Source organism: Varroa destructor, unplaced genomic scaffold, assembly GCF_002443255.2.
Source record: "Varroa destructor unplaced genomic scaffold, Vdes_3.0 BEIS01000005.1, whole genome shotgun sequence".
Classification (NCBI taxonomy): domain Eukaryota; kingdom Metazoa; phylum Arthropoda; class Arachnida; order Mesostigmata; family Varroidae; genus Varroa; species Varroa destructor.
In genome coordinates, this window is record NW_019211458.1 from 33,136,631 (window position 1) to 33,150,408 (window position 13,778).

Sequence of the window (13,778 nt, forward strand, 5' to 3'; positions counted from 1 at the left end):
TGTCTTTTAGGGCATGCTAGCAACACGCAAACCTACTCTTTAGGTCTTTTTTTACGTGGGATTCCGTACACACGGTGACTTGAAGCACAATCCCATCACAGCTTATACGTTCACGAATTCTCATTATACCTATTCGGGAAAGAGTTCGAGTCTGCTGAGAAGGTCGATCTTCTCATCGAATCAACGGGTTTACGCATTCCAAGCAGAACTCGCATTGTGTAAACTGTCTCGCCACATAATTGTCGTCCCCGTCTTACTATATTATATATATATATATATACATATATATATACTAGCATGGCTTGCACTTCACTAATGGATGTAACATTAAGCTCTTTGTTAATGAAGACGATGGTGAGTAATGATTTGCTAGCATAAGTTCAGTGCATCTATGGATAAACAATAACGAGGTGCAAGCGACAATTTTTCTTGAAGAAGTATGAATGCGAATTTTTAATCAAGTTTCTGACAATTCAAGAATAGTCTAAAACAAGTCGGGAATGTTTTGCGTTACATATAAATCCTATATGAAAGACGCAAGCATACATATATGCTTGTGCTTTTCATATAGAAATCAAGAGCGTAAGACTTCTTGGTCTGTTATTGATGTCTTTCTACTCTGAAACCAATTTAAACTGATTTTCTGTACGCGAATTCGAGATAACTACGTTGTTTTCTTCATCCAATGCAAACGTACATTTTGCTAGAAAGAACAAGAGCGGTCAATATACCTGACCTGGGTCAGCCATCTCAGCAGCAACTACAGAACAAACACGGCAACAGATACATTCGTATGCATTAAGGCAAATTCCGAGTGATCAGTAAGCGTTCAAGTCTTTAAACCTAATACAACGCACACGAGATATTGGTTTTGACTGTGCGTTGCTCATAGACCCTTCGAGACGCATTGCAAATGTAATTGAAGCTTACAGCAAATAGATAACTCTTGCATGAGTTATATGAAATCATATATGTCCAAGCTTAAACAGGTGACGGTTTGCGGAGGTAACTTTTTAGCAATATTATTAGATTTACGTAAGGCGTTCGGTTTCGTAAGCTTGTTTATCCTTTGAAAGAAGTTTGCAGCGTGCAACTTCATAATGATCCGCGTCATTGCACGGATCAAACAAGTTTAGAAAATCAACATCCATACTCATACGGAGAACTTGACAGGCGATTTACTACATTCTTCAAGGCGTTTTCTCTTCCATGATATTAAAAAATATAAATTTTTTTAAACGAGTCGTGTCGACTATTGATGTTCCCCTACTTTATGTTGACTCACAGTTTTCGCAAAGTTTTGACAGCGAGAATTTTGGACATTTATTTAGATCGCTTACCTCTACTCCATTTTAAATTAGCGGTTTATATGGTGTATATCTTATGTTATGAAATTCCCCTTACAACAAATGTCTTCTTCTACATCATGCGTTTCTTACTTGACAACTGGCCTACAAAGTTTAATTTTTTGCTGTAGATATGGTAATAGGGGTCAATATAAACTATTTCTCTCTTATTTCTTCGCACTCAAAATCCTATGTCTTCCGCTATCTAAATCGCCCAGCTCTACTCTTGAAGCCTTACCTAATCTCTTTTTCTCCGATATATAATACCTATTCTGTCTTCAGATTTTGTTCAGATTCAGAGTAATTGTTTAGTTTAAATAAACTAAACAGCAGGTCCGTATGTACAATTTCGGTCACATAACAGATTTCTGAAATGTTGAACATGTAAAACAGTATTACGTCGAAAATAGTTACATAAAAAATATAATGGAACTACAATATCATATAATCCATAGCTGTCCTACTATGGTTTTAGCATAACTGTCTTATAAAATGCTGCAGTACAAGATGTTTTCAGTAACCTTTGGAGGTCAGCCGTTATTTAGCCGGTAGCTTTAGTTGCATTTTACTCGCATGGTAGTCTATGCTATGATACTATATTTTTCTATATAGATCTAAGGTAGCATTCCTCCTTCAGATTAGAACTCAAAAATCTCCCGTGTCAATAACCTTCTCAGGTTTAAACCTAGATTCTCACGTATTCCTAAGTTTACTTGGCAAGCACGTTAACATTCAGCACTATCGCGGAGAAAATTCCATATTTACAATGAACACTAGCTTTAAAAATTTTTTACATTATTCAAAATTTTGTAAAACAGTGACCTCATGTAGTTGAAGAGTATCACCTCATACATTTTGGGAGAATGTGAAAATTACAGGAGTCAATACTTTCGATTAAATATGAGCATCTTTTTCTTATTCTATTAGATGTGTAGTTCCTGGTATCCAAAATACTAGTGAGAAATCAATAACATTTGGTGACAGACCTGATTCTCTTAAGAGTCGCCACTGAAAAAATTAGCGTTCTCAACTTTTACGTAATTAAATTTAAAAATAGTCTTATATTTTGACGGGACGATTTTTCATCCAAAAATTTAAACAGGTCCTGAAAAAAGAACTAATCGTATTAGGAAAACATCTGAACGGTGCAAGTAGTTCTATGCACATTTAGGATTTTCCCATTGAGTACCAGAGTAGCCGAAGGCCTAGAGAATTTACAGCTTAGTCTCATAATAAAACCCAGCCAGTAGAAATCATAATCTAACTCAACGGCACCGTAAAATGTATTTAATGAATAGAGCCTAGGATATTCTGAAACAACATAGGGATATATATATATACATTATAGTTCGGGAATTCACTGAAGTTAACACTCCAGTATACTACTAGATAAAAGTACTAAATTTCATGGAGTTTACGTTATTTATTAAACAATCTATATAGAATATATATAATTTCATAAAACACTCCCATATGGATCTCCATGGATAGATAATGTTATATTCCGAATGACCCGCTTGATTTATCCTTGATATTTACACGTAGGGCCTGCCAATTCGATCTCTGGGACTCATATGTATGATCTTAAAATATGTATGAATTAGTCTCACCAAGCATTCACAATATGAGCAATTCTTTTGGCGTATTCGAGTAATGCAATATTGTAAATAATTCGGCTTGTTTTCAAAAGCCCTAGACTAGAACATAGTCTATTACGAAGTCCTGTATCACTCAATAACTATGTTGGGCTCCATACCTTGTCGCCGCCGTTGTGATGCGACGTTGCTACATTGCACCTTTAATGTGTTTGTTGCTAGAAGCTATCAGGTATGGATTACAATATTTTTTTTCTACATACAACACTTCTAAGTTTACCCAAAGTGACCGCACTATGTACCTTAAAACGATTTAGATAGAATATGCCGCACTAAATCCAAAAAGGTTTAGTAGATAAAATAAATCGGAATTGCGTTCGGATATTCAATTTCACAGTAACTATTAACATACATCACGCTGCTTTTGTTTTGTAAGGGCTACTACTATGTGTAATCACTTCATACTGATAATTTTTTACATGACTACATATACAGAATCCTTAAATGCACCTAGTCCATACAAGTAATAACCTTTGATACCTTTAAGCAGCAAATACATTAGCCCGATATGCTGAAATTTCAACCAAAGCATAAAACGATGTCAGCTACAGTAGTAGTAGTAGTAAAATAATGCTAATTATGGCTTAGTTGAAGTGGGCTCACATCCAATAAATTTTCAGAATAATTCACAATTTTATTCCATATGCTAACTTAACAAGTACCAAAAGCACTCTCTTGCTTTTGATGACCAGGAGTTAGGGTTAATTGACTCGCTTAGGATGAGCTCATATCAGTGCCACAAATATTCTTCTCGAACTTATCTTCATCAGGAGCAAATGCATAGGATGTATCACTGCAAAAGCGTCATCAGCTTCGCTGTTTCATGTAGCACTAGAAGCACAGATAAATATTTTGAGTAAAGGCAGCACAGAATATCTAATTGCTTCAAAATAAAACGGCACTACGAACAAATTCGTTAGTCAGAAGGTAGATCCCTTGATAAGATTTAGTACAGCTGGCCAGTTGTAAACTCCCGGATCGAGAACCTTCCAGCTATCAGCGTATGAGCTGCCATGTACGGCCATGTGCAAATGAATGAGCACCTATTATAGAACAAAATTAAAAATTAGATTTACACTTTCTTCGTAATTTCAATAATCTATAACCCTAGTAGTAAGAAGTTCCAGTTTTGGCAATTACATATTGTAATATTACATGTAAAAGTCATACCACAAATAGATTTCAATATCAGCTAAACGTTATTACTCGCAGATATTGTGTATACACCATATTGCATATAAACTGAATGAATAAATTTTAACTGGTTGTTAATGTACCAAGTAGCGAACTTTTGAAGCAAGCGAATAATGTGTGCCATTACATCTATTAAGCACCCCCTTGAGATTTGCAAGCTGAATATCTTTGCAGGCATGAAGACAGGGCCTCTATGGCTAAGAAAAACTAATTTCAAGCGAGGTATAAAGATTTACTTCGGGCATGAGGACCAGAATAGCGTATTGTATGTCAAATCCACGTCGAGCGCTGAAGTTGTCACTAAGTAGATTCCGGACCAATGTTTGTTGACATTGTTTAAAAGCCTGCGAATACATGTTAAAGAATACCAATAGTAATCAATAAACATGAGTTGACTGTGGTGCATATGTTCCTCAGATTTTTAAGAAAATATCAAAAGGTTGCCCATATGTACCTTTATTGGCAGGGTAAACCTGAGTACATCTCGGTGGTCAGCCATAAACAATTTGTGAAAGTCGTTCGGATTGCCACGAGGAATATCCAAAAGATGATTCTCGAGGCGATAGAACACGAACCTAATACAGTAAAATATAACATTATCTCCCTATACACTCGATCACAGTGTTTGTCCGTGGGATGTTTACAAATATGGCAAATTGTAGGTATGATTAGACAATATGAATTAAATGCGGACTGATTTCAAATATAAGATCGGGCTTGCGCTTGAGTATCCTAATCTTACCTGATGTGATCATCTTCAAGATTACGCACATTCCCAGCATTTCGAATCTGGCTATCAAACTCACTTTGCTCATCCGACACAATGTAACATCCATCTGGTTGTTGTGGTACAAACCGGTCCTGTAGGATACCGGAGCACCAGTCGAAGCACTCCTCCTGTATGTACAGAAATGCCATCCCGACAAAAAATGGCCTCCGATATATCGTATTTTCCAAACCCCCTCATTTGTACTCCCTTCGAGATTTCTGTATGTAATTAATGTACTTGATTAAAGGTCGAGGGAGATCGGGAGAGGAGAGAGGCAAAGATTAGGGTGATGATATCCAAACGAATAAGGAAATGCTGAATAGAGTCTTTACGGTCGAAGCTCTACCGCAAGATACATACAAAGACTTAAATCTGGATGTTGAAGTGTAATAGCTTCGGTCCTATGATCAATCGAAGGACTCAATAAGCAAATACAATTAGATTACATTTGATTTAAGTGCAGCTCATTACGATTAGCTTTTGCCCTGTTCATACACCACAATAGTTTACAAACACAAACACGCACACGACAGCAAGACAGAGAAAGAACACCAAATATAGCGAAAACGTTAGCTTGTGGTCCTGTGTTAGGTACCTCGGACTTAACCACCTAAAATGACGAACTCTCCTTACGTGACTTAATACAAATGCAGCTTCGAATAACATGGTAGTATGCACGATTTGTGTTTAAAGTCGTTTACAGTTGTTGCTTGCGTCTTTCGACCCTTCAAACTCTTGGCGAATAGCACCACTTAACGAAAAAAAAGTCATACATAATAAATAAAGGAACGTATAAGCTAAATATGTCTGAAGCAGTGGCTAACAGCAGTACATGACCTATATTTCAACGCATTTATTTGTATATCTCGAAATACATCTGTTCAACTAACCGGCATAAGGCATTTTTCCGGGACTCCGCCAATCCGCTGACATGGATGGAATGACTGTTGCCGTACGGTTCGTCCGGCTGACTCGGTATCTTTTCGTTTGGGAGCTGTTGTTGTTTCTGGTAGCGGAGATGGCGAAGAACTGAGATTGCTTCTACGCGATCGTAATTTGACGTGCTCGTCCGGGTCTACATCCTTCACTGGTTTCAAAATTCGGGATGGGCTATGTCATATAAAAAAAATATCAGACAATTAGAGTCAAAGTTGCCTGTGCTTAGTTCAATACTAAAGACTTTAAAACCACACTCAAGGATCAGGCTGATATAAAACGTACAACGAGTTTTTGTAGAGAAATTTATACTTGTCAATGAATAATAAGACGAGTTAGTAGAAAAAGAATGATCCGAGTTCATCTGAGACACCTACTGATACTCTAACATAACCGAACCAGATTCACCCCCTGTAGGTTCATAGAGGGACGACAAACTTCCATTTGGATTATCATCGTCATCCGGTCTGTAAGCAAAAACATCAATACGTCAGTTTTGTATTATCGTGATTATAAAGCGGTAATCATCAAATGTGGAAACCATTATAATAATTGAAACACTGACGTTACAAAGATGCTAAAGATCTGATAGTCAATTTCTAAAAGTCCAGAGGCGCTCGTCGTAACCTTATTGCGAACCTGCGACTAGATCGTTGAGTGCTGGGTTTATAGGCAAAATGGTGATATTGACCAGGTGGCATCGCAGGCTCGTATTCATCTGCTGATGTTTCTGCTGCGGGACCACCTGCTACACGTCGTAGCGCACCCGGCTTGTAAGTCGGACAAGCTTGTCCATCAATTCTGGAGTTATACAGCGATAAAAACATTGTAAAAATTTGAGTATTTTTCGAGTCTAAGGCGATCTATAAAAAAATAATAGTGCAATATTTATCAGCAGTATTTATTTAAGTTGCTCGCATTTTGAGCATCAATGGAAAAAGTGAAAACAATGCCACTATTCACTACACCTTATTAAGTACATAAGAAGTTGACTTGTATTTCACGGAAGGAATCATTTTTATTGTGTATTCTTCAGCCTTTCACCCGGCAATTCCAGGTTGAAATATAGTTTGTGTGAGTTTTTGGCAAAAATACATGGACTTACGGCGCTGACTGTGTTGGCTGAGGCACATACGCAGATATCTTCGGAATTCTCCCAAGTGATGCGGATATCTTGGACAGTTTTGTAGGCACGTATTCCTTTACGGCGTCATTATTACCAACAGGGCCTCCCTGAAACATCGTGAGATGTAACCATGCAGCAGCGTCGGTGGCGCAAAAATATATACAGTCAACCAGGAACAGATTTGACTACACTGTTATAAAAAAAATGCGACAGTACATTTATAAGTAGCTACATCATAGTTTCTGTTACTTACCTTTACCTGTTTTTCACTTTGTGCCATTAAAGTTTTTTAAAGCCAATCACCATAGTTGCTGAATAAATAAATGAGTATTGAAAGGTTATAAATAAACCTACCTGGCTATATGAACTCGCTGGAACATACTCGGGTACATACTCGACGATCTTTACAAGTTTCTTGTTCGTTTTGGCTGTGGGTTGATAACTGGGGGCAGTGATTTCATCCGATTCAGTGAACTGGCTGTGACGTGAGGGGGAGTACGGTTCAACTGGAACATCATGACGCTGTCCGATGCTTTTGTGATCAGTTAGCAACTCCTGTTTTGAACAATGTATTGGAAAAGATACGAGTATTTGAAGATGCTAACTTATCCATGAAAATTTAGGTTTCCTTAAGTTCAGACAAAATGTTGAGTCAGATTTATCGCTTTCTCATTGAGGTACACAGCAGCTTTAGCAGAAGGACAAAGGTTGGTGTTGGGAAAATTGTTTGATGTAAGTGTTAATTTAAGAGGCCTGCAAGCCAACATGGGGCAGTAGTGTTTTTAACGCAAGTAGCGTGGTAGAGGCTGTCGCCAAGTGGAAAAGAATAATTTAACAGAAGATTAATGAACACAATAACCTGTTTAGACTGGCGCGAATGCCGTTCCTCTCGCGAATTATCTCCACGGCTGGTGTCCTTATTCTCCTGGCTTTTTTTTCTCTGAAAAAGGAATTACAACGTCAAAAATATGATATCAGATAAGGACCACATTTAGGTCTTTGAAGAATCAATTTTCGTATTCAACTACGTGAATTTTTAAAAAGTAGGTAAAAAGGTACACTTCTCAGATTCGCAAAAACTTATATAATTAGCTTGATGTTCGTGGCGTTGTAGGAACCCATCGTAAATAATTATTAGGATCGGCAGGACCATGTATTTAACCATATAATTGCACAACGAACCACTATTAATACGTCAGCTAATTTTCACGGATTACTGCCAAACTCAAGCCTGAAACCTCGAATCTGAAACTCGACAGCTTTCATCCAACAAGATTCGTCTTCACAGTGTCAACTTATGACTTATTTGAGCTATGTACACGTACCTGAATGAGCATACGCGCATGTATGACAAATAAGTACAAAAAAAAATATTTGTGTGGTTTTTATCACTTTCAGAAAGTAATAAGTCGTTTTTAATGTTACAGCCAGTAGACGATAACTGAGCCAATGATAGTCTACGGAGGAGGCAACCAATCGTCCTTTGAGCAACAAACTATAATGACTATAGTTAGCTAACAGTTTTAAGGTAACGGAGCGTAGAAATGGTTGCATTACTTATACGTACCCGCATCTTTGTATTCTCCTTGAAACTTGAATCTGTGGCTGAATCCGCCTCCTGAAATGCAGAATCTCAATTGGTATTACGATCATGTTTTACATCAATTCAGTGGATCGTCTAACCTTAATACTTTGTAGACAGAACATTGCTACTCATATGTACTATCGCATGCTGAGAGACTAATTTAAACTGTTCCTTACTTAACAAAACGCTTCAAAGAATCAGGTAACCGGTGCTAATATGGCGACATAGAAAGTGTAATGAACTCGTGTTTACGTTGGCGAAATAAACAATTCCAAGTGCATAGTTTTAGATCTTAGAACTATTACATTATTAATAGAAATATAAAATTATGAATGTATTCTGTTAGCCTAACACTTATACTTACAGATGGCAACATCTGTAATTTTGCCAAATTGAAGGAATACCAACCTCATCTTCATCAAACAGACTGCGGTAAAGCTGTTTTTTTCGATCGGCAGTTGGTGAAGGCTTAGGCAGCTTCTCTTTCGGAGTAACAGTTGGCGTGAAGGAAATAGATACGTCTGCTCGCGCTTGCCCCGAGCTTAAAGCAAGGTTTGATGTTGCTGCCGTCTCCTCCTGCACGACAGGACCAACTTTTACTAGAAAAATTCCCACAAAATTGGTCTGAAATACAGATATCCATTTTCCTGTACCGTTAGACATTCACTCTAGGCTCTATTGAATTTGAACGAAAGCATTACTACAACAATGTTTATATCCTGATGACATTTCAATTGTGTTATTCTAGAACACCTACAATTCTATTCGATATACCAGACATCAATAGGATAATCCACTGTCATTCAATGACGATTTTGCTGACAACGATCTATTAATGACGAATCAATGATTGCTTCAAATGATATGAATCTATATGCGAATACACTCGGTTGTGTGTAGAAATCATCTAGAAAACACATTTTGACCTATCAAAGAAAATTAAACAAAAATATCTCAAACAGAGAAATGAAAATACTGACGACTTTAAAAACAATGATATATTGGAGGAACTAGACAAAATATGCCACACACCCTTTCGAAATAACCTCCGTAGTCGTCAAACTTGCCAAAGTGTTTGCCTCCGGTTTGGACTTTGGTAGTAACTGGACCCTGTCGGGCAGTTAGTACTGTCATTTGACGGGTGGGTAACTGCAATGGGAGGAATTCTGCCATGTAGCCGCCTCGTGTTACCTGCAAGTTTTGTGATTACCATCATCGTCATTAAATAGGTAACTTCTCATAATAGTTTACAAGAAACTATTTACAAGAAAGTCACGTGTTGCTTAAAAGATTTCATATAATGTACATTCTACAACCTACCCGAATATCGTCCAGTTTGCCATCAGGTTTATCGGAAAGTTCAGCTAGCCCTGCAGCGACAAGCTGTTCAAGTGCTACTGGCGAAGGTGTCACCTGGCACAACCCGTGCAACAATACAATATTATTAATAGGCTTGACAATACTATCAAATATTATCAATAAGACTATAGCTAAAATGTATTTAGATTATGAGATAAAAGAATTGTTTTAAGGTATCGATGATGAATATTTGACTCCTAGATCCTTGGCATCATTAATTTGTTGTTGTTAAGAAAGAATCAATCGAAATACTTCAAAAATGGCTATGACAATGAATTAATCCTTGTAGCACAGATACAGACAACCTGTTGATCTTAATAGATTATGTTTAACATGTAGCGGCATACCATCACTTTGCTGCGACGATTGTCAAGCAGCGTGTTACATAGGACATTATTTTTATAGATCTTTGCAACGTAATTCCTTCTTTTAAAATTAAATGTTTGCCTTTGCTCACGCGTTAATCCCGGTCCCGGAACATTGGTTTTGGATAAAGTTGGCCCAATATAATGCTCCTATGTACAAAATAACAATTTCAGATTAGGGAACATGTATTGCGGTTCCGCTCAGCTCATCGAAAAATATCGATTAATGCCAAGAACATTTCCCCTTTCATTAAACAGTATAAGAGTTTCTCTCAAGAAACAAGTTTAAAAACATCAAACTCTCCTCCCGCCCAACGATCTTCGCATAACCTTCATAGTGGTTCCTGTCTTTAGAGCGTTAGTATCGACTTTCGATCGACATTGTTTTTCGCCATCTTTGAACCAAAGTACCAGTTTAAGCTATCGAGACATGTATTAGCTATGTTTGCCAGTTCGGTAAAAAACCACTGGTTAGTGTCAAGTGGCGGTATGTATAGTATCCTGTTTTTCGAGACTCTGCTAGTTTGTCCCGATAAAAACTTCAACACAGATTTCACTGACATTTATCCTACTCTTTCCATATAAGCAACCTTTCCATATAAAAAATTGAACGTATTTTACTGCCATACAAATATCACCAACGGTAATATATTTTCTAGACTATTTCCGGCCGTCTCTTGGTCTATTAGGTTTTCAAGCTGCAAAATCCTTGAGACAAATCCTATCACAATATGTGCTTACCTCTTTCTTAGAAAAGTACTGGGCTATTAATAATTGGTAAGCGCGTCAACGAACACAAAGACAAAATTCAAATGGTCATTGGTTGGTGTTTATCCCGGACTTGTGTACGGATACATTTAATTCCTTGAAGTATATGGAAGAACCGTAAAAAAATTTGTGCTCGAAGATTTACGTACCACGGTGCTAGCTGGTGAGAGCCGATAGAGCACAGTGAAGCCATGACTTGACAAGCTTTGGTTTTCCTGCTGAAAAAATGGAATCAAAGTATAAAAAAAAAGGTGTAAAAGATAAATATATCAGCGAACAAGCTATAAAAGGTCGTTTTCTGGTGTTGGGGTGATCCTTGTTGCTGAATGGAACTGTCAAGCGCTATATTACGTAATAATTTCACGTACAGTGTCTAGAAGTTGGGATACGGATAGTATTCTAACTAAATATATGCTAAATAAGAATGCCGCCTTTCTTATAGATCATCGAGCATGAGCTAATATAAGTATAAACCATAATATATTGCCAGTTTATAATTAAAAACAAACTTCTGTTTAGAGTATAGAAGACGTTCGAAGAAGCCTACTGAAATGATTAAACACTATGACTCGTCGTTTCTCACTTAAATTAAGACCAGGCAGAAGTAAGCTGCACCGCATAAATATAGAGATTAGGGTGGCTATAGCCTCCACTCCCTTCGTGGTTGATCACTGTTCTTGTTGGTTTTAAAGGGAATGATAGGATATATTTGAATAAAAGATTAACTATTATTAAATGGTGGTTGTAAACTAGGTATACAACCAGGTTATGATTTCCAAATTAAGTAATTTGTAAGTCAGGCGTGAAATTTAAAATATGATGATTATTAACGGATATAGGCAAGGCTTGGATTGCTGCTTTATCTAAACAAAATGCCAAGAAATAAAGGAGATCTTTATACAAGCAAAAAAAAGAACCGAACTGTATACTTATTTGCGTGATTGAAAACTAAGCAGGTAACTAAATATAAAAATCCTTTACCTCATGTTGGGTAATTGATGGAAAACGAACGTCGATTTCAATGACTCAGCCGCTAGCTCTTTATTAGAGATCGTCACATTAACAAACTACTCGGTCCAAATTAAAAGGCTATGATCTAGACTCGAATCTGGTAACTTGCTCGACAGGAAACAGCGGTGTGGTTCACTTCTGATGATATTACCCATTTCCTGGATCTTAAACTACAGAAAAATATTACTAGCCATTATCTAGCGTAATAATCAACTACGCAAGTTTATCATAAAGTTTGATTAATACAAGTTCACGTAGCACATTGAAAATAAGTCTCTTCACACAGCTATATCCCGAGTTGTAATGATAAGCAATAATAATTTCCGTTTTACAAAGCATGTTAACGTTTCAACTTCTACGACTTTGATTTTGCGACTTTTACCTTTTTGTCCCACCGATACTTAAGTGCCAAACTAGTTCAATTTGGACTGAATGATAATGGCTAATTGTTATTTAGGATAGGTGCACAGAAATATCTTTAAAGATTAAGATAGTCAAGTGCTTACCGACATGCTTCCGTGTGGTGCAACAACACTCACGGTCACACACGTGTACTAACAGGCAGAAGTTTGTACATAGACGTTAACAGCAGGTATTCAAAACAATAGGTTAATCGAAAAAGCACAACGATGTGAATAAGCGTATTTAACACACTTTAGTGTGACCTGCACGCATTCGGTTTTATCCATATGGGACGCGATAACAACAGCAACCGTCGCACCTCTGAACACGCGAGCTCCCTTTCCAGTGTCATGGGAGAGGGCCCAGCTGATAGGCGAGAGAGACAGAGTAACCCAGGCAGATGGACAGATCCAATATTGTTGTTATCCAGCGAACGTGTCTCGTGTCGAGTCTAGTAATGCAGGCGATTCTTATGGCGCGCCATTTGAACTGAACAGCTTGATTGGGAAAAAATTCATTTTATCTCCATTTTCTAAGCATGTTTTAATGAAGAGTTTACTGAAGACCTACATCTTGATAATTATACCTATTTAAGCAGTGGCAGAGAGCACGTGTAGCAAAGAAACTGTCGATATGGCCATAATATAGACGACAAAAGTAGAAAAAAGCTGCTCAGTGTCTTTTTAACCAAAACAATTCACTACAAACTATTACTGAACTATACCACAGTCTGTATTTTGGGTTCATACTTTCTACTAAATACTATTTAGCGTCCAGCTCACTTAAAAAAATAATTTTGTTCCTACTGCAGAGCCCTCTTACTGACAATTCTTCTCCTGCTCGTTTTTTAAGGGCTAGGACCTCAGTCCAATATAACATTCGTCGTGATTTTGCATTACCTATTATATTATATATATATTATCTAGGACAATGAGAAACTACTCAGAATTTATTTAGCTATTTCTCCTTGTTTACTCTTTATATATCTACATAATCGATAGTGAGACTTCACTTCAGCATAACATAATTAAAAGATACTAGTTAAAATCGAGCCTGATTACTTACGTGCAAGTGCAGACACGGCGACAGCCAAAAGCAGTCCGCAAAACCGCGCCCTTTTTCTACCTACAATGATTTAAACTTTTATGGAATGATTTAAAAGGAAGATCATGGGGGGTACACGAAGGGGTATACATACGCCATACAGAAATTACCAAAGCTGTTCTCGACACCGTTCTTTTTTAGAGACGCAAATTAACTTT

General features: G+C 37.3%; 1 protein-coding gene across 7 annotated transcripts; it reads right to left on the reverse strand.

Moving 5' to 3' along the window:
* Positions 1-2,749: 2,749 nt before the first annotated feature.
* LOC111251716 (uncharacterized) lies at positions 2,750-12,852 on the reverse strand. 7 transcript variants are annotated; one of them, XM_086991673.1, is made up of 17 exons: positions 12,621-12,849; positions 12,085-12,284; positions 11,253-11,318; positions 9,932-10,024; positions 9,644-9,802; positions 9,020-9,235; positions 8,594-8,644; positions 7,886-7,966; positions 7,381-7,581; positions 7,006-7,133; positions 6,540-6,701; positions 6,278-6,367; positions 5,855-6,074; positions 4,938-5,092; positions 4,650-4,770; positions 4,432-4,539; positions 2,750-4,044 (listed from the first exon to the last, which is right to left on the reverse strand). In XM_086991673.1, exons 5-17 carry the CDS (start codon positions 9,782-9,784, stop codon positions 3,922-3,924), a joined length of 1,797 nt encoding a protein of 598 aa, XP_086847799.1. In that variant the 5' UTR covers positions 9,785-9,802; positions 9,932-10,024; positions 11,253-11,318; positions 12,085-12,284; positions 12,621-12,849; the 3' UTR covers positions 2,750-3,921. The 7 variants fall into 7 exon arrangements, 6 of the variants coding, with proteins under 6 accessions (XP_086847799.1, XP_086847798.1, XP_022664340.1 ...); XM_086991672.1 differs by having other exon boundaries at positions 11,253-11,321; XR_002673942.2 differs by lacking the exon at positions 12,085-12,284 and having other exon boundaries at positions 4,279-4,539; positions 11,253-11,321; positions 12,621-12,851.
* Between the last annotated feature and the right edge of the window lie 926 nt (positions 12,853-13,778).